This window comes from Budorcas taxicolor, chromosome 16 (genome assembly GCF_023091745.1).
Source record: "Budorcas taxicolor isolate Tak-1 chromosome 16, Takin1.1, whole genome shotgun sequence".
Lineage (NCBI taxonomy): Eukaryota > Metazoa > Chordata > Mammalia > Artiodactyla > Bovidae > Budorcas > Budorcas taxicolor.
This window is the reverse complement of record NC_068925.1, coordinates 80083478-80104432: the sequence shown is the minus strand read 5'-3', so window position 1 is coordinate 80104432 and position 20955 is coordinate 80083478. Positions and strand designations below refer to the sequence as shown.

The following is a 20955-nucleotide window of genomic DNA, read 5'->3' as shown; positions in this document are numbered from 1 at the left end:
TCCAGCGTTTCTCATGATGTACTCTGCATAGAAGTTAAATAAGCAGGGTGACAATATACAGCCTTGACTGGAACCAGTCTGTTGTTCCATGTCCAGTTCTAACTGTTGCTTCCTGACCTGCATACAGGTTTCTCAAGAGGCAGGTCAGGTGGTCTGGTATTCCCATCTCTCTCAGAATTTTCCACAGTTTATTGTGACCCACACAGTCAAAGGCTTTGGTATAGTCAATAAAGTAGAAATAGATGTTTTTCTGGAACTCTTCCTTTTTCCATGATCCAGCGGATGTTGGCAATTTGATCTCTGGTTCCTCTGCCTTTTCTAAAACCAGCTTGAACATCAGGAAGTTCACAGTTCACATACTGCTGAAGCCTGGCTTGGAGAATTTTGAGCATTACTTTACTAGTGTGTGAGATGAGTGCAATTGTGCGGTAGTTTGAGCATTCTTTGGCATTGCCTTTCTTTGGGATTGGAATGCACACTGATCTTTTCCAGTCTTGTGGCCACTGCTGAGTTTTCCAAACTTGCTGGCATATTGAGTGCAGCACTTTCACAGCATCATCTTTCAGGATTTGAAACAGCTCAATTGGAATTCCATCACCTCCACTAGCTTTGTTTGTAGTGATGCTTCCTAAGGCCCACTTGACTTCACTTTCCAGGATGTGTGGCTCTAGGTGAGTGGTCACACCATCGTGAGCCACCAAGAAAGCCGTTAGATTTGGTGTCATAGTAAATCTACTGTCAAACACTGAGAACGTGAGTGGTTTGTGATCCTGAGGCAGTTTCCTGGTGCCTTGCAGGTATGTTTCTGTGAGAACCTAATGTTTATTTCTGGGCAAAGTGGAGTCAAGTCTTTTTACTGTAGACTCAAAATATAGAAAAAAAGATAATTGGAAGTCCATTTTATATAGAATATTTGTATTGTGCTAACGCAGCTTGTGTTTGTCCACAGCTGCGAGTGCGGGAGCACCCTGCCTCGGGCCCGTACATCGAGGGCCTGTCCACGTGAGTGCGGCATGCGGGCGGGCGGGCAGGGCCTGTCCACGTGAGTGCGGCATGCGGGCGGGCGGGCAGGGCCTGTCCACGCGAGTGCGGCGGCGGGCGCGGCGTGTTGTGTTCCGGAGCGTCTCCCCGGCCAGGAGGCGCTGCCTCTCTGCTGTCTTCTGGCCTTAATGCTCTCCAGTCAGACGTCCCTCCTCTTTCCAAATGGAGAGTTAGTTGCTTCTCGTGCTTCTGTCTATGAGCGCTCGTAGAGGACTAATCACACCGAGGGAAGTTACCTTCTCTGACCTCTCTTGTTCCCCGCTTACCCACTGAGTTCAGCCTGCCTTCTCGAGCCGCTTGTTTTATGTGTCCCTTTAAGCCGCGGAGGGGAGAAGGTGCCAAGTTCGATGCTTGGAGTTGGAACTGTGCTGACAGTCATGTGTTTGGCTTTCAACTCCAAATGCTTTTTTAAGGGAACAGGAAAGCGGTGAGAAAAGATTTAACTCCATTTAGTAAATCTGGAATTAATGCTGAGACCCACGGCACCCGCAAACCCACACCCACGTGCACCGGTACTTAAACATGCACCTTTGCCGAACCGCACCCTATGTGTGTATACGGGGACCTACGCCAACACAGGGGTTAAAAGTTTATATTTTGGTCTCCTGACTTAGACTTGGATATTCCAGTGTTCAAATGCTAAGGTTCTTTATATCAAGAAAAATCATATTTTAAAAAATTAGACAAAATTAAAGCATTATATTTTATTTCCTGCCCAAGAATGGAGAAAGCGAAAGACTGTCACAATCAATATAATAATGTCTATTCCATTGTGATATCCATGGAATAACTATGTAATTGAAAGGTGGTGGTTTTATAAGAGCACGAGTGTGACTGATCATCAGTAAAATGGATTTTGTCTTTTTGCTCTTTTAAAATAGGAATGTTGTCAGTTCTTATTCTGATATCCAGGTAAGGTTGATTGTATTTTGTTTTCTGTCCACTAGATAGAAAATCAGAGTCATAAATACAAGATTATTTCCCCTAACTTGCTGTTCTCATAAATAAAAGGTTAATCTTAATTTGTAATCAACTGATTTTGTTTGTGTAAACGTTAATAAAAAGAAATACTCTTCTAAACTAAAAATTTAAATTGATTATCATGTCAGTTTAGAGTTATAGAAATAACCTTTTCAAGGTATTATCTCCTGATTCAAGTTTCTGAGACAGAGAAAACGAACAACTAGAAAATGGTAATACAAATGAGTAAATAAATATGTATTGATAATTTTATTTTGCAAAGTGATTATGATTATTGGTGTGTGTATATGTGCTTGCTTTGCACTTGGCCCTGGTTGGCGCCGTCTGAGCTCTGGCCCGCCTCCCTCGCCAGGTCTGGCTGGAGCTGGGGAACAAGCAGAAGGCCACAGCCGCCACCGGCATGAATGACAAGAGCTCGCGCTCTCACTCCGTGCTCACGCTGGTGATGACCCAGGCCAAGGTACCGTGTCGCTGAGGGCTTTCTTAGGAAAGACGCTCCCTGTCTTCAGGTTGTATGTTGTCCTTATTTCCTCCTTTAAATCAAAGGTAAAAGCAAAGTCACATAAGTGTAGCATGATTGGGTTTTAGCGCATACACGCAAGGACTCACATCATATCAATATATGGTAATATATTATCAGTAACACATAATACTTGTGTTTGCAAAACCATGTCAGAAGGTAAAGGATTTTAAATAATGTAGGGACTCCCCTGGTGGTCCAATGGATAAGACTCTGCGTTCCCAAAGCTGGGGACCGGGCTTGATTCCATACGTTGCAGCTAAGACCCAGCCCACCGAAACTGCTGAGCCGTCTCGCTCTAGAGCCTGCCTGCTGCAGCGTGAGGAGCCCAGGAGCCACGGTGAAGGCCCAGCACAGCCAAAATAGATTCAGCCATAGGCTCCACTCAGATAAACCCCCTCAACAGTTTGGTATATAATCTTTCAATTGTTTTACAATCACACATCACAAATTTACAAAATCTGTAATGATTTCATGCCTTTAAAATTATTTGCAAAATACTGTTTTTCATAGCTACATAGCATTCCTTTGACTATTAAAAGTCCTCAGGTTTTCCTCTGATGTTGGACATTTATGTTGCTTTTAAACATTTTGCTACTTCAGTGCTGGGATAAGCAACACTTATATAAATCAGGCTTTTTCTCGATTTATCGTTGCTTCCTTAATGTAATCGAGTGGCTACAGGCTCTTCGCCCTTTACAGTCGTCTCTTTTATTTTGGTATTGTCCCCGCGCTGCGTGCTGTGTTCTGATAAACTGTCATGGAGTCAAGGAAACAAAGTGTCTTTATCCCTTGTGTTTGAATCTTGCGTAACTTTCTGTTTTGCAGACTTCTGCTGATGGCAAGTCATGAAAGAACTTATGATGTGTTATTTTAATGCCTTTTTGCTCCAGACAGAATTTGTGGAGGGGCAGGAGCTGGACCACAGAATTCGGAGCCGCATAAACCTCGTGGACCTGGCTGGCAGTGAGCGGTGTTCAGCGACTGGGACCAGCGGGGAGCGGCTGAAGGTAAAGTGCCCCCTGTGCTTTGTTTTTAGAAGATTACAAGCTCAGCATACTTAGCCGAAAAAAACCCTCTCTGAACCTGCACTTCATAGACTGCGATCTGAGGCTCAAAAAGGGATCCATAGTTCTTGGTTATGATTGCTTTTCAGAAACAGTAGACTTTGAATCCAAAGGAAGTTGGTAGATTCTGAAAGAAAGTATTTACTCAGTGATGATCAGTTCAGTTCGGTAGCTCAGTCATGTCCGACTCTTTGCGACCCCACGGACTGCAGCATTCCAGGCTTCCCTGTCCTTCCAACTCCCGGAGTTCACTCAAACTCATGTCCATCAAGTTGGTGGTGCCATCCAACCGTCTCATCCTCTGTCGTCCCCTTCTCCTTTTGCCCTCAACCTTTCCCAGCATCAGGGTCTTTTCCAATGAGTCAGTTCTTCGCATCAGGTGGCCAAAGTATTGGAGCTTCAGCTTCAGCATCAGTCCTTCCAATGAATATTGAGGACTGATGTCCTTTAGGATGGACTGGTTGGATCTCCTTGTAGTCCAAGAAGACTCTCAAGAGTCTTCTCCAACACCACAGTTCAAAAGCATCAATTCTTCTGCGCTCAGCTTTCCTTATAGACCAACTCTCACATCCATACATGACCACTGGAAAAACCACAGCTTTGACTAGATGGACCTTTGTCAGCAAAGTAATGTCTCTGCTTTTTAATATGATGTCTAGGTTGGTCATAGCTTTTCTTCCAAGGAGCAATTAGGGAAGAAATATATTTTGTGAAACAAATTTATTCTGGAGCAGTTACGTTTGATTAAAATGTTTGATGTTGTCCCCAGGAAGGCGTGAGCATTAACAAGTCGCTGCTGACCCTGGGCAAGGTCATCTCTGCACTGTCCGAGCAGGCTGGTGGGCGGAGCGTGTTCATTCCTTACCGCGAGTCTGTCCTCACATGGCAAGTAGCTCTTGAAGAGTAAAGAACTGTACAAGATACAGAGAGTAGTGTGGGAAAGGGGCATAGGCCGACTCATGTAACTCTCGTGTGGGTGCAAGAGCCAGGCTGCCTGGACTTGACCCTGATAGCCTCCCGCCTGTTTCCTCGCCTGTAATAGTGGGTGTGTGTCCAGACTTGACTGTGAGGGTTGTGTGTGTGTGTGTGTGTGCTTAGTCGCGCAGGCGTGTCTGACTCTTTGCAGCCCCGTGAACTGTGGCCCGCCAGGCTCCTCTGTCCATGGGATTCTCAGGCAAGAATACTGGAGTGGGTGGCCATTTCTTCCTCCAGGGGATCTTCCTGACCCGGAGACTGAACCCAAGTCTCCTGTGTTGGCCAGCAGATTCTTTACCACTGAGTCAGCTGGGATAGTGTGGGTGAATGATGGATGTAAAAACTCTCGGGGGCTTCCCAGGGAGTGCAGTGGTAAAGAGCCCACCTGCCCGTCAGGAGACATAGGAGACACACAGGTTCGATCCCTGGATTGAGAAGATCCCCTAGAGAAGGAAATGGCCACCCATTCCAGAATTCTTGCTGGAAAATCCCACGGACTGAGGAGCCTGGTGGGCTTTAGTCCCTTCACGGGATTGCAGTCAGCCACGGCTGAGTGACTGAGCGTGCGCACAGATGCTCGTAACACGCGGTGCGTGCTGTGACAGTGTCAGCCTCTGTTACTGTGTTTACCGTCGTTCGTGCCTGATGGTTGGGCACGCGTGGTGTCACCAGACACTCCTGTGAGTGTAAAGGGAAGCTTAGTGCACACTGGCTGGTTCAAAAAGGATTTTCATTAGTGAGTGCGTATAGATTTAATATTCAGTTCTGAGAAGGACGTATCTCTCCTTGACAGCAGTGTGTCTTTATACTTTATTATGTTTTAATTGCCACCTCAAAGCCTGTCAGAGAGCAGTCTGATTTTCTTTAATGCCTCTTGAAAATTAAGAATAACTTTGGAAAGCTGAGACTGGTTCATTCCGTATTTGTAAAGATGGGCATTTTAGTCTCAAGCTTATTTTTCCTTCTCAAGTAAGGCTTTTGCATATGTTAGTAGCAGAGAACAAAGCTTGTGTTTATGATGTTCATCCATCATTTTCTGCACTTGCAAGCAGGTGCTTTGAACCATCGTGGTGGCCCCAGAAACCCAAAGCCGACCAGACACGGTCCCTCCCTGAAGCAGTTCCCAGGCTGGTGTGGGGAGAGGAATTTCACTAAAGATAGGATAGTTACCCACGTTTTAAAATCTCTGCACAGACTATTGTTTCACAAAACAAAATAGAAAGCGTGAGAGGAGGTGAAGTGCTCGGAGACCTAAGCCGAGCTGCAAGTCCCAGAAGCCTCCTAGGTGGTGCCTGAGTGGGCGCCGCCGTGTCACACTGCCCCGCGGTGTGCGCTGCGCTTCCCGGGCGCCCGGCGTGTCAGGTCGCTGCTCTTCCCCGCCCAGGCTGCTGAAGGAGAGTCTGAGCGGAAACTCGAAAACCGCCATGGTGGCCGCGGTCAGCCCGGCGGGCAGCAGCGTGGAGGAGACGCTGAGCACGCTGAGGTACGCGGCGCAGGCCCGCAGCATCGTCACCGCCGCCAGGGTCAACGAGGACCTCAGCGCCGGGCTCATCCGGGGTGAGGCTCAGACTTGACTTTCGTCTCACTCACTCTCTTCAGTCGTGAAGATAAGCGGGTTTAGAGAGGCGAGGGTGCTCCTCCCGGGCTGGCTGCAGCAGCGCCGCCTCACTTCCCACGCTGACTGCGGGAAGCCCGCGGGGGCGCCGGCAGGAGGAGCCGGGGCCGGCGGGGCCTCTGGGAGCAGCGGCCGCCCTGGCTCAGCGCTGCCGCAGCGCCCAGCGCCCGCAGGCCCGCTTCCCCGAGCCCTGCGTCCTGCCTGAGCCCTGCGTCCTTCCCGCGCGGCTCCACGGTGCCTGGCGCCCTCGGGTGCGGGCTGGCTCCCGCTCAGTCTTTCCCCCTTTGCATCCGCTCTCTTCTACCCGCGGGGCCATTTCCAGTAAACATAAGTCTTCTGAATTCCGGCTTGGAAAACCTTTGATCTCTGCCCCAGTCTTTATGGGTACGGTGTGCCGGGGCAGGGCTGGTTCGCGCCGCTCGTCCCAGACTAGGGCCCTGTGTTGGAGAATACATTTCGTGGCCATCCTGCTAAGAGGGAGGGATTCATTAACAGGAGAGTGGTTTTTCAGGTTAAGGCTCGCTAGGGATTTGTAAGTAATTAAAGTAATATTTCACTTAGTGGTTGTTAAGACTTCAAATAGAAGATTGGATGTGCGTGTCTCGTATATCAAATGTCATTAATCAGGCCCCTTTTTACAAATGTTTAGAATTGAAAGCAGAGATTGAAAAGTTAAAAGCTGCCCAAAGAAGCAGTCAGAACGTTGACCCTGAGCGATACAGGCTCTGCCGGCAAGAAATAGCCTCCTTGAGGATGAAGCTGCATCAGCAGGAGAGACACATGGCAGACATGCAGAGGTGGGCGCCAGGCAGCCGGCCCCGGGCTGCCCGGGCTCCCTGAGCTGGCGGGGGACCGGCGGGGAGGTGCCTGGGTCTGTGTTCAGCCCTCCCTCCCATACGAGTGGAGCAGCTCATCCCCAGACCATGACGTTTGATATACTCCTGAGCGGTTTTCTAAGTTTTGTTCATTATGTCTTGATTCTTAATGATTTATATATGTAGATTTTTTTTTAACTTTTTAAAATTCTTTTGTGTTTCTTTGAAAAGAGTGTGGAAAGAAAAACTTGAACAAGCTGAAAAAAGAAGACTTCAAGTAACAGAGGAGCTACAGGTATCATTTCAGCTCTAAACTGACTCGAAAGTCTGCAAAGAGATGTGCCAGTAAAGAGGTGTGCCAGTAAAGACGCAGGTGGAATTTCTCAAATGCTCGTTGTATACCGACCGAACAGAGCAAACTCTTAGAGGGAGTTCTTGGGAGGAGCTTTAAGATCGGGATTGTCATGGCTTAGAGCCTGTGAGCTGGTGGGAAATCTAGTTCTCTTCACGTTGGCTCAACAAATATCACATGTTGATGCTGTGCCAGGCCTGGGGAGGCTGAGGTGAATCCAGAGAACCTGTGACCCAGAGGGGGGTTTGCTGAAGTGCCTTGTGATTGGAGGGTTGAACCATGCACGTGCCATCTGGTGGGTACATGGTGGTGGCCCCGGCTGTGCCCTGTGAGTCGCCCTGATGCAGTGGCAGGGGAGCGGCAGTAATTCTCCGTGATGAGGGCGGTCACTGGGAGGACTTTGAACAGAAAGGGACAACTAAGCAAAATCTTGTACAATGAGCAGGAGCTTGTTGGTTTCCAAAGTCAAACGTCTAAGCAGAGAAATACCATGCTTAGAAGCGCACAGGCGTGATGCAGCCTGACGCCCTGAGAATTAGGGACAGATGTGTGGCTGCAGGGATGGCTCAGACTGGAGAGGGGGCCACAGCTGGGCCACGGTGCGGTGAGGGTCGGTGGGAGGGCCACAGCGGGCTTTTGGTGGAAGGAGAGGGACCATCAGCCTGGGTCTGGACAGGTTCTCTTGGTGAGGGTGTGAGAGAGGGTTCAAGGGAGGAAAGATGAAGGCCGGGAAAGGCACCCATCTCAAAGCTATGGCTGGGGTTACGGGAGGAGGTGACGAGAGTCAGGGCAGGTGGTGGGTGGGCTGGCTGGTGTTGGGGGGTTGGGTGCAGGGGCCGGAAAGGAGGGAATCTGACAGGCTCAAGAGGGTTTTCCTGAGGTGTGTGTAGACAGGGAAGTGGGGAATGGTGCCTGAAAGGTGTGCCCTGCATCGTGCAATCAGGAGGTTATTGTCACGGTGAGGGGACCCGGTGGTGGCCGCAGAGACGCGGTCGCAGGACCCGACCCGCTGGTTGGTTGTGGGGGAGGACAGGCGCATGGAGACACCAGGCTGAGCCCTGAGTGGGCCGAGGCTGGTGAGGGACACAGGGTCAGCCTCGCCCTGCAAGGCTTCTAAGAAGTATGCCGGCCACACTTGCAGGGCCATCGAGAGGAGAGGGACTAAGAGGCTGTTGATCACCACGCCACGCGTCCTGTGGCTTCCACATTTAATGCAGGCTTCTCATTTTAGGTGGGTTTAACAGTTTCATCCTCCTGATCAAGGTTAACTGTTTTCCTGACTCCTCCTAGAGAGCAGGAATCGCCTTTCGAATGGACGACCACTCGCCAAACCTGGTCAACCTCAGCGAAGACCCTCAGCTGTCAGAGATCCTGTCGTATACGATCAAAGAGGGGACAACCACAGTCGGAAAGCGCGGACCCGGCTCCAGCCACGATATCCAGCTGTCGGGGGTGCTGATCGCCGACGACCACTGGTGCGTCCCTCAGATCCTGCCCACCTGCAGCTCCCTCCCCACGCATCTCCATTCACGCTGAGGCCCTGGTGTGACTCTGAGAGGGCCCTGCTAGCCAGGACAGCCGCTAAGGGGCCCTGCTAGCCAGGACGGCCGCTGTGGGGCCCTGCTAGCCAGGACGGCCGCTGAGAGGGCCCTGCTAGCCAGGACCGCTGCTGAGGGGCCCCTGCTAGCCAGGACCACTGCTGAGGGGGCCCTGCTAGCCAGGACCGCCGCTGAGAGGGCCCTGCTAGCCAGGACCACTGCTGAGGGGCCCCTGCTAGCCAGGACCACTGCTGAGGGGGCCCTGCTAGCCAGGACGGCCGCTGAGAGGGCCCTGCTAGCCAGGACCACTGCTGAGGGGCCCCTGCTAGCCAGGACCACTGCTGAGGGGGCCCTGCTAGCCAGGACTGCTGCTGAGAGGGCCCTGCTAGCCAGGACGGCCGCTGTGGGGCCCTGCTAGCCAGGACGGCCGCTGTGGGGCCCTGCTAGCCAGGACGGCCGCTGAGAGGGCCCTGCTAGCCAGGACCGCTGCTGAGGGGCCCCTGCTAGCCAGGACCACTGCTGAGGGGGCCCTGCTAGCCAGGACCGCTGCTGAGAGGGCCCTGCTAGCCAGGACCACTGCTGAGGGGCCCCTGCTAGCCAGGACCACTGCTGAGGGGCCCCTGCTAGCCAGGACCACTGCTGAGGGGGCCCTGCTAGCCAGGACGGCCGCTGAGAGGGCCCTGCTAGCCAGGACCACTGCTGAGGGGCCCCTGCTAGCCAGGACCACTGCTGAGGGGGCCCTGCTAGCCAGGACCGCCGCTGAGAGGGCCCTGCTAGCCAGGACGGCTGCTGTGGGGCCCTGCTAGCCAGGACGGCCGCTGAGAGGGCCCTGCTAGCCAGGACCGCTGCTGAGGGGGCCCTGCTAGCCAGGACCGCTGCTGAGGGGGCCCTGCTAGCCAGGACGGCCGCTGAGGGGGCCCTGCTAGCCAGGATGGCCGCTGAGGGGGCCCTGCTAGCCAGGAAGGCCGCTGAGGGGGCCCTGCTAGCCAGGACTGCCCTGCTCTCCTGTGAGGAGTATTGCTGCGTTTCTGATTTGTGCGTGTGATGTGGCCAAGGGGTCATTTCTTGGAGTTACAGTCTTAGGCATGACACTTGTATCCATCATTTATGGCCGGATTTTTGGTTGGACGATGAATTTACACCTCTGCTCCTGTGAGTGGAGCGATGCTGCGTGTGTTGCTGGGGTGATGGCTCGTGTGCACTGCGTTAGCTCCATGTGCGTCTTCGTGATCCATCTCTGTGGACGCACTTGCGTTTTCCCGGCTGCGAAGTCTCAACGTGGTGTGGAGTTACCGGACTGTTTTGTTGGTAGATGGCTGGTGGTTTCTCACTTTCCACTCCCACAGCACTGCTGTGAGTGCTTGTGACACGTCTCCTGGTACAAACGGGTAGAGCGTCCCTGGAGTAAGTGTCAACAGGCGAGACGGCCCTCGGGGCAGCCTGGCGCCTGGGCCGCCCTTCTGATTGGCCCGCGTGCTGTATGAGCGTGGCGACTTTGCAGTTACCGTGTCACGGTAATTCCCAAGTTTGGGCAGCAGCCCTAAGTGTGCGTCTGGGAGGGGAGAGAGCAGCCTGCGGGTATGTGCACCTTCTCCTTCATGAGGTGCTTTCCGATCGCCTTCCAGAATGATCGTCAGTTCTGCCGCAGTTGGCACTCAGAGTCCCTGTTACCCTCAGATCCTTGCCAGCGCTTAGCGCTGTTGGGTGGACGCAGTCCGGCGTCTCGGTGGCGTTTGTTTGCCTTTCCTTGGCTGGTAATCCTCACGCACTTCGGCCGCGTTCGCTTGCTCGCTTGTAGCTCGTTCCTGTCTCTTGTCCATTTTTCAATTGGATTGTTTGTTTTTTCCTTCATAATTTGTAGCGGATCTTTCTGTGTCTGGTTGGCAGGTTTTCGTGAGTTTCATGCGTTGTGAATAGCTTTTCCAGTGTGTGACTCATCTTTTCTCTCTCTCGCTGTACCTTTCAATGGATCACAGTTCCTAGTCTATCACGCAAGTGAATCTTTTCCTTTATGGTTGTTTCTGTGTCTTGTTAAAAAAAAACCCTTTCTGTACTGAGGTTATAGAGATAGTCTCCTAAATTATCTTTTAAATGTTTTGAAATTTTGCTTTCCCATTTAAGTCCTTAAGTAGTCTGGAATTTTTTGTTTGGTGTGAAGTAGGGATCTAAATTCATTTATTTTCCCTGTGAATAACCAATTCTACCAGTACCATATCTTAAATAAGATGTGGCTTTTTTATTTTTAATGTGGTGTTCACACGAAAAGTTTCTAATGATACAGAGTGGTTTTCTCACTAATACCGCACGGTCTTAGTCCTCTGAGCTCCGTGATGTCTGTACGTGGTGTGGTTTGGGTCCTTGATCTCCAGCTCCTCTCGGTCTTCCCTTAGCTGTTTTCTGTAACAAATAAGTGCAGTATTTACACTCGTGGCAAAGATACAGAACATGCCCCCAAGGAGCGAAGAGTCCAGCAAGGGGCCAGGAGGTCCCCGACTTGCCTGGCCCTTGGTTAGAGTACACGGGTCAGTACTTATAAGTATTTTAATGTATTTTCCTTTAATGTTTGTGTATTCATTTTTCATTTTGGGAGGAGAGGGGTTAGTATTTTTTTAAGTAGTGTTAATCATAATACATACAATGAAAAACTTTACCACCTCTGCTGGATAGAGTTGTTAGAGAAGCCAGGCTTTTTTCAGCAAAGCTTCAAAATCTAAGGAAGGAAAATAAGGGGATTCTTCTATGTTACTATTGTCATAAGTTGATAGTAACCTTAGCACCGAAGGAACACCCCAGGGAGCATTATGTGGCCCGCTTTTCCTTCCTCGTCAGTCTATCCATCACCGTAACCACGGGCTCCCTGTCTTCACAGCACCATCACCAATTCCGATGGGACAGTGAGTATCATCCCGGTGGGGGAAGCGAAGACATACGTAAATGGAAAACTGATTTCGGAGTCGACGGTGTTGCACCATGTAAGTTGGCTGCTGCTGAGATGCGAGTAGCTGTTCTGCTTTGGGCAAGGGATTCAGTTTTGCTGAGCCCAGTTCAGAGCGAGGGGGAGGACTCTCTGGCTCTCAAGTTCTCTCTCCTGGCGTTTCACAAACCCCCTGCCTTTGTGCAGAGACCAGCCCTCGGGAGCTGCCCAGCCGCAGCACCGGTACATGTCCCGGGCAGAGCTGGGCTTTGGTCAAGCCTCAGCCCTACCAGCTGCTGTTTGACCTTTGAGACGTTTTTAAGCCTAGGTGACTGTGTTACCCTCCCCAGGCACTTTAACGATGACATTAGGGGAGCAGGCTTGAACATTCTGTTGCAGGCGAAGCAAGGCCCATGGTCACTTGGTGTGTGTGTGTCTGCCTCTCAGGGCGGGTGGAGAGAGGGCTGCTGGGAGCATCAGCTTGTGCCCCGTCCTTAGGGCAGTGTCTGCAGATTGAGCTCAACCGGCGCTCAGCACCGCGACTGTCGGCCTCTGCTCTATTGGTGCCCTCATTCCTAGAGTTGGGTTAATAATAGGCATGTATGCAGCGTGTCTGCCCTAGTTCTTGGCATATGGACGGTGCGGTAGCTTACGGTGAATGATGTCGAATTAGTGATCTCCAAAGAAGATTTAGTTTTAGGACCAGGGACCAGGCTTGATCACTCAAGAGCTTTTGTGAAGCACAGTTTTATTAAAGTGAAAAAGGGACAGAGGAAGCTTCTCACACAGACTCAAAAGGGGGGCGGAGAGTGCCCCCCTCGCTAGTGTTAGCAAGGGAGTTACATGCTTTTTTAACTGGTTATTACAGTAAATCAAAAGAGTGTCTCAAGGTTGTAAAGACCTTACTAGATCCACTCGCGTAGTTTACATTTTAAGAAAACAGGATTGGCCAGAAGGTTTTCAGGAAGGAGAAACTGTCCTCAGCAGGATACGTTGTTGTTATATAATCCTCAGTACAGAGTGTAAACCGAGTTGTTTGTTGTGTGGTCATCAGCTCTGTGTCATCGTGTGTGCGCGCGTGTGTTGTGTGTGTTTGCGTGTGTGTGTTCAGTCTCGTCCGACTCTGTAGCCTCCTGGACTGTGGCCTCTGTCCATAGGATTCTTCAGGCAAAGATGCTGGAGTGGGTTGCCGTGTCCTCCTCCAGGGCATCTTCCTGACCCAGGGATTGAACCGACGTCTCTGGTGTCTCCTGCGCTGGCAGATGGGTTCTTTACCAGTAGTGCCACCTGGGAAGCCCAGTGCTGGGCCTAAAGGAAAAAACGTCTTATGTGACTAAGAGTAAGGAACGTAGAGGAAAAAAGGATGTTTTTCCTTTCCTCCTCCTCGAGAATTCCAGACCCCTATCTCCTCTTTGAGAGCCTCAGACCCCTTTCTCCTCCTCAGGGAGCCTGGACTTCTTACCAGCCTGCCTAGGAATTGACTGTCTCAGGCACTTCACACGTTAGCTGCTGTGATTCTATGTTTATCATTGGTGACACTAGACTGTATTGAATTGTTGAGTGTGATCATCTGTCCCACGGTGATTTCTGGTTTGGATTCACCTCCAGTGGTCAATTTTTTGTGTGCCTTAGGGTGATCGGGTGATTCTTGGTGGCGATCATTATTTTAGATTTAATCATCCAATGGAAGTCCAGAAAGGGGAGCAGCCACCCAGCAGAGAGAATCCTGTGAGCAAGGGCCCAGAAGACTTCGAGTCGGCCAAAAACGATTTGCTGATGGCCCAGAGGTTACAGTGAGTACTCGTGTGTGTAGAGCGGAGCGGCTCAGAAATAAGTGAATGTTCATCCTTTTGTATTTTCTCCTTTATATTTTGCATAAACAGTTTTCAAGCTGATAAAAATTTAGGAACGCTTTTGACAGAGAGTCAGAAATTTAAGTTCTGAGGTTTGAACTTTGGTTTAACTGCAAATGTCTCAATACAGTTGAGAGCTCCTCTGGTGTGAAGGCTTGCCGGCCCACGCTGTGACTGTTCGCTGCCTTGCAGGCTTGAGGCAGAAATAAAGGAGGCTGAGGTGAGAGCCAAGGAGGAGATGATGCAAGGGATCCAGATCGTGAAAGAAATGGCCCAGCTAGAGCTCTCCTCTCAGAAGGCCGCGTATGAGAGCAAGATCAAAGTGCTGGAGGCAGAGCTGGTAGGAGGCCGAGCCGTTTTCCTTCCCCGTCAGGGCGTCCCGGGGAAACTCAGGGTTCTAGCCGGGCCCGGGGCGTCCCGGGGAAACTCAGGGTTCTAGCCGGGCCCGGGGCGTCCCGAGGAAATGCCGCTTTCGGGGAAGAGGAGATTCCGAGGGGCTCCATCCCCTCCTCGGGCCTCGGCTCTCCTGTCTGCTGGACATCAGCTTTCCTGCACTGTCCAGGGGCCAGTGCTCAGGAGGGTGGGCGAGTGGTGTGGTTCTTTTCAGTCGGTCAGTCAACCTAGATGAGGTGGGGACGTTCCAGGGCCCCTTTTCCATCCCTGAGTCAGTTTCTTGTGCATTGATTTTAAAAGTGGAACTTTTGTACTTTTTTGATGTTGTTTTTCAAGGATTGTTCTGTATTTTTGCCCTATTTGTGTGTTAGTCGCTCGGTCATGTCTCTTTGCAACCCCATGGACTTTAGTCCACCAGGCTCCTCTGTCCGTGGAATTCTCCAGGCAAGAATACTGGAGTGGGTTTCCATTTCCTTCTCCAGGGGCCCTTCCCAACCTGGGGATTGAACCCTGGTCTCCTGCATTGCAGGCAGACTCTTTGCCAACTGATGCTGTTTTTGAAGAATTGGTCTGTAGTTTTGCCCTATTTACTTTTTACTATTGTTGCTTAAAGAAAGAAGAATCTCAAAGGAAGAAGATCCAGGAAATAAACAACGAAAAGGCGAATCATAAAATTGAGGAACTGGAAAAGGCGAAGCAGCGCTTTGAGCAGGAAATTCACGTCAATAGAAAGCGGCTGGAAATGGAGGCCCTGGCGACGAAGCAGGTGACCTCATCGTGTGGCTAGTGTGACTGTCTGGAGGGGAAGCTGGATTAAAAAAAAAAATTTATCCATTTGTTTATTTCTGGCTGTGCTGCGTCTCCACTGCAGCGAGAGGGGCTAATCTCTGGGTGCGGAGTGCGGGCTCCTCGTTGCATGGGCTTCTCTCGTTGCAGAGCGCAGGCTCAGTGGTGGTGGCGTTGGGCCCAGCTGCCCCGCAGCACGTAGGGTCCTCCCGGACCCGGGATGGAACCCATGTCCCCTGCACTGGCCCGCGGATTGCTAACCCCTGGACCGCCAGGGAAGTCCCTGGATTTTGTTTTAAAGAACTTAGGTTCTGTTGAGGGCGATGGCCAGCTCTAGGTCTGAGGGTGAGCGGGGTCTCCCTGTCCGAAGTGTCCCTCCTCCCCTGTCATCACATGGATGCCGCGTGACACAGGAGTGACAGGTCTGAGAGTGAGCGGAGTCTCCCTGGCCGAAGTGTCCGTCCTCCCCCGTTGTCACACCATCACACGGATGCCGAGGGACGCTACGGCACAGGGCAGAGGGCGCGGCTCACTCCTGTACCGGTTGCATCCCGGAGCCAGGACAGGAGGAGCAGCGGGCAGGCTCTGGGGCCCCAGCGTCCCTCGTCTCTCTGAGGGCGGAGGCATCTTCTGGGCGGTGCTCTCCAGGTGCTGGACCAGGGGCCCAGCCTCGCCCGGGGGACGTGAGATCCCGGTGCCTCCAGCACTGCTGGGCCAGAGCTCCGAGGGGGCCCTGAGTCCCTCGTGCGTGGCCCCAGAGCAGGCACCGCTGATCCTGGAGGGAGAGCCCCTGCTCTCATCTCCGCTTCGACTTCTTGTGCCTTCAAGTTTGACTCTCAAGCAGCAGCTTTGTTTGTTTTCTTTCTGAGTTTATAGTGGAGGTGGGTTAGAGAAGATCCTGTCAGTAACCTGAAAACACCCCTGCTAGAGCTTGGTGAGAAGACGGGTATTAGATCTAGAGCCCGAGTGGCCAGTGAACCGCCTCGGAGAGCTTAAGAGCAGGTCACATCTTGTGAACAGTTACTAGTGGGCTATTAGGTAGCTTCTTAGTGTCGAACGAGCTTTCTTGGTGCTGTTTTCATTTAACCATTTAATTTAGTCAACAGATGTTCTTGCGTGTGGGCTTTTTTGATTAGTTTTTTCCCTGAAGATTTTTATACTCCTATCAGTGGGAAGAAAAAGTTTATATCATCGGAAATTCCTCCTGATTTTGTGGAGGGAAAATAATTGTTTTCTAAAGATACTGTATAAGTCGTTTTTTAAAAGCCTTTCCTGCTTAATAAAACGCGTCCTGTGGAATGAGACTTAAGTCGCGTGCTGCCGTTATCAGTCTGGTTCATAATTCCTCTCTCCGCATGCTCTCGTGTGTGGCTGCATGTGAATGGACGTCACCCAGGCTTTAGAAGACCACAGGATTCGGCACGCAAAAATTCTGGAAGCTCTAGAAACAGAGAAGCAAAGGATTGCTCAGGAAGTGCAGATTCTGCAGCAGAATCAGAGCCACAGGGATAAAGCCTTCGCAGGTGAGTGTAGGATGGCCTTAGCAGGCATTCTAAACGTGCGCTATTTCATACAGTTACTAAGAGGGTAGTTATCCTTGTATATTCAGAATGTTCAGTTCTACATGTTAACGGACTTCTCTGGATCTAGATAAATTTGTATGAGCTGTTATTTTTAGAATATTTAGTTACATGACCAGACAGTAAACAGAATTCCAAGTATTATTTTCATGTGTATCATGTCTTTTAAAATGTCTTAATCTAATTCTGAATTCTTATTTTATAAGAATTATCTAAGTTGTGTGTAATCATTGCACACATCACTTTCTTTCTTACTTGGAAGTTATTTTTTTGTACATTTCTACATTCCTATGTAGAACACAGCATGTTTTCAATGTAAATTTATTTTAACTACAGAAAATCTCAAATAAACTGTGAAAGCCCAGAGACTGCTTCAGTAAACCCTTACATACTTTTCGCCATCTTCAACAATTCCCGACACAAGTTCAGTTTTGTTCCAGCCCCTGCTCAGCCCGCTGCCTCCTTGGAGTGTTCTGAAGCAAAAACCCAAACAGCCTATCACTTGATCCGCAAACACGCCCCTGTGTGTCTCCAAGTGAGATAGGGCCTCTTTTCTCTGTCACTCCCTGAAGCTTAGCTCTGATACTGTTATCACAGCTAAACTATTCCCATTGGCTTCTTATACTCACGGGGACCTAGTCCATGCTCACCTTTCCTGGGTTCTGTCATGATTTCTGAGATGCGCTTGTTTGCACAAACGCGGCCCGCCCCTCGCGTTGGGTAGGCGTGCCGGCAGCTCTTGCCCGCTCGCTCCGCCCCCTGTGACTTGTGGCCAGGAGCAGCCAGCCGGTGTTCCTGGAGGGCCTCGGGTCTGGGCCTGTGGCGGCCCCCAGGCTGCCGCACAGCGGGTTCCCGCAGGGCGTGGGCCAGGCCCTGTCTCAGCAGGGACACCTGGTAGCTGTGCCCGACCCTCCCCACAGCATTTCTGTCAAATTACTCTGCAGGGCTGCTCCTTATGCCTCTTGCAAGAGACAAGAACATTTTGTGAATTCCTCTTTTTGTTGCTCTTAGGTCCTAAAATTGTGCCTTGCCACGAATACTGATTTTGTTTTTTAAATTCACCTGAATAATGAATTTTATTCTTTCAAAAAAATGCTTTTAACGGGAATACTGGTTATAAGTTTGACTGAACAACATAGAAAGTGTCTGTGGTAAAATCTTAAATCCGAATTAGGAACATGGAATTGTGGACTAAAATTGTTTTTATTTCCTGATGTATTTCTGTCTATATACTTTTAAAATTTCAGGCAAAATATAAAAGGATTGTGTTTCTGTGTAAGTTAAAGCTGTAGTATCCTTCATCTAATGCTTTAACTTAGACCTTAGGAAAAAGAGAAGATCTTTAGAAATATTAGGAGGAAAAGCAGCATCTTTGGCATTTCCTATCTCTGTGAACTCTACTTTTCTTCCCTGCCTCCTAGGTGAAAGACCTCATTTTGGGTGAAGAATATCTTATTTCGCCGTGAGGGCTGTAGGAAAGTCCCTGACTTAGCACCCTTCCCGTCTGTGATGCACAGTTAACTGCCGTTCGTGCGAAGCTGGGTTTTCAGAGGGTGTGCCCGGGGGTGTGTCAGCGCTCACGCCCCTGTTCTCAACCTTCTCCCTTGCCTCCTGCCAGCGCAGCCCAGTTGGAGCTCCATGAAGCTGTCCGTCATGATTCAGGAAGCCAACGCCATCAGCAGCAGGCTAAACAGGAATTACGTTTTTGGCAGGTGAGCAGTTATCTTATTAGTAAACTCATTCTTTGCTTTAAACTAGTTGCCCTTTATGTGATTTTTTTGTTGTTGAGTTTCTTTAGTACTCTACACGCCCGTCTAGGAGTGAGCAGGTATCAGAATCCCTGAGGGGCACTTCCAGACTCCCCTTTCAGAGGTCATTCTGGAGTGAATAAGGCTTTTTAAAATATTTTATAAACAGTAATTTTAGCTGGTTTAGGAATTTACTAATTTTCTTTTGAGTTGAGAATTTATTAGTATTCCACATTTTAAAAGAAATGTGCAATATTGAATTTTTAATTTAAAAAGTTACTATTCAGAAGTTATTTTAGTATATAGTGTATCCTAGACCTGATTATAACTATAACAGAAGTACTTAACTCTGGAGAGACTTAATCGGTGGACTGAGTTTTATGGGAGCTGTTCCATTTCCGGAATCTCTCGGTTATGTGTATTTGCTATGTGTATTTTAGGAGAAGCATTTTTTTCTTTGATTTCTCTCTCAGACATGTGGTGTCAGATAAAGGAAGCAGCTCTGACGCTTGTATTCGGGTCCGTAACCTGCAGCTCGGGGTCTCAACCGTCTGGAGTCTGGAGAAGTTTGAGTCTAAGCTTGCGGCAATGAAGGAACTTTATGAGGTTTGTAGTATCATCAAAATCTCTATAAACTTTTGAAATGAAAAATACAAAAGTGACATGTTCTCATTAAGGAAAATTTGACAAATATTAATAAAAAGCCATCCACAGTAGCCAGACCAACCAGTATTAACAATTGTGTATATTTACTTTTACCTGTAGAAGGGATTTTTGGGGTTTTAATATATTTATAGCTGTGTGAGACGTGCTTCCCTGGTGGCTAAGACGATAAAGAATCTGCCTACAATTCAGGAGACCTGGGTTTGACCCCTGGGTTGGGAAGATCCCCTGGAAAAGGAAACCCTCTCCAGTATTCTTGGCTGGAAAGTTCCATGGACAGAGGAGCCTGGTGGGCTACAGTCCATGGGGTCTCAAAAAGAATCAGACATGACGTAGTGACTACCACTTTCACTGTCATAGCTGTATGGGGAAGTTTAGTACTAAATCTGCTCAGGAATAGTAGCATGATCTTTAAATTTTACGCGTGAGTTGAAGGGGAGAAGGGCGTGACGGACGTGGAGCAGTCTGCAGCGGGCGGGGTCCTCGACGGTGCTGGGGACCTCGTGTTCCCAGCCCACTGCTGTGCCCTCGGGGGCTTCGGTTGTTTGCTGCTTGAAAAGTCGCAGCTCTGCGTATGTTGGTTTCTAACATCTTATTTCCTTGTCTTCCATTTTCTGACACTGTATCAAAAAATATAAACTTCTTCTGTTTTTCTCACCGAAAAATTGCTTGCCAGGAATGTTGCCATTTATCAGTGTCCCTGGTTTAACTTACATTTTCATAATTAGTGACTGAGGATTTGTTTGCTTATTGGTAAAGGGTGTGTTCACGTCCTCTGAATTTTTTGACAAGTGAGGTGTGAGTAGTGAGCTAACATCTGTAAGCGTTCTTAACATATTTTGATAATAAACCTTGATTTTAAGAAAAATGACCTTTATTTTACACTTGTCGTATACGTTTCCCCCCTGGCTGTGTTGACATCTCCAGGGTTTCATTTTGTTGTGCAGGCATTTTTAATTTGGCTCATTTGAACCTATTAATCTTCAGATCTCACTGAAACAGCATCCACTTCTGTGCATTTTTACTTTGATAAATGCAGCGAAGTGTTTAAACCTTCCCCCTTTGTTGCTGGAAACTCTGTGTTTATTTCCTTAGAGCCGTGGCAGTAGCCGGGGTGAAGATGTCTTTTGTGGCCCTGAAGATGAGTGGGAACCCGACATCACCCATGTTCCTGTTTCTTCCTTTTCCAGGAGGAGGTGAGGGTGCGGGCGCTGCTGGCTCTCTCGCTCTGGGTGTAGACGTGCCTCACTCCCTGTCCACAAGAACTGTCTGCTCTCACGGCGGGTATCTGTTGGGGGGAAGCCTGAGTGTCAGTGATCAGATTACAGCCGTGAGGGCGTTAGGTTGCTTATGTTCAGTTAGTATATGAAGGAAAAGTCCTCAGTATTTTACCATAGAAGTTTTAAGAGCAGCTTAGACTAGCATAAATCAAATTTCCTATAAAAACGAGCAGTGTTTATTACTTTAAATTACCCTTTCTCAGAAGCCTGGCGTATTCTGTGATATTTTATCGTAGTTTGCGGAGTGTGAGACGCAGTCAGGTTAGTACGAGCACCTTGGCACTCAGTCGTGGTGACCGAGGACCTCCGTGCGTGACAAGTGCCGCTTATTAACTGAGGCAGACGAGACGCACGGCTGCCCCTCTTTCCCCGACCCTCGGGCTACAGAGAGGCGAACGTGCCCTGGAGGGGCCTTCGCCCCGGGGCCCAGCCCCCAGCGTGGTTGGAACCAGGACTGCGGCTGCCGTGTCTGGGGGTGCCAGAGAAAGGCCCGGCGCTCCCTGTCCTCCAGGGCCGGCGGGAGGAGAGCAGGGGCAGGGCCGGTGATGAGGGCCTGGCCTGGACCCGAGGGAGAGCGGGCTTCACACGCGTCCCGGCCGGCCTGGGCATGGGTGACGAGGATGCGGCCAGGGGGCGGGCGGGGGAGCCGGGTGGGGCTGGTGTGGACGCGGTGAGGCTGAGGTTCCCGGATGGGGGTCTCCTGCGGCCTAAGGCTTCGAGGAGGAGATGGGGGGCTTTCAGGATGTGGAGGTCATGGCGGTTCATCCACCAGAAGCATAGTCACTGGGGAGCGTGTGTTGAATGTCTGCTGAGCAGCAAAGGCCCTTCTTACCC

General features: G+C 50.0%; 1 protein-coding gene across 1 annotated transcript in view; it reads left to right on the top strand.

Moving 5' to 3' along the window:
• The window catches only part of KIF14 (kinesin family member 14), a 38237-nt gene that overhangs the window by 7493 nt on the left and 9789 nt on the right, over positions 1-20955 (top strand). Inside the window, exons 5-21 of the mRNA XM_052654012.1 lie at positions 950-1002; positions 1923-1953; positions 2375-2482; positions 3436-3552; positions 4379-4494; positions 5969-6141; positions 6849-6996; positions 7246-7309; positions 8657-8841; positions 11774-11876; positions 13451-13611; positions 13864-14011; positions 14678-14830; positions 16247-16373; positions 18049-18142; positions 18652-18784; positions 19937-20037. Coding sequence (XP_052509972.1) covers positions 950-1002; positions 1923-1953; positions 2375-2482; positions 3436-3552; positions 4379-4494; positions 5969-6141; positions 6849-6996; positions 7246-7309; positions 8657-8841; positions 11774-11876; positions 13451-13611; positions 13864-14011; positions 14678-14830; positions 16247-16373; positions 18049-18142; positions 18652-18784; positions 19937-20037 — 2015 coding nt within the window. The remainder of the gene's footprint in view (positions 1-949; positions 1003-1922; positions 1954-2374; positions 2483-3435; positions 3553-4378; positions 4495-5968; positions 6142-6848; positions 6997-7245; positions 7310-8656; positions 8842-11773; positions 11877-13450; positions 13612-13863; positions 14012-14677; positions 14831-16246; positions 16374-18048; positions 18143-18651; positions 18785-19936; positions 20038-20955) is intronic.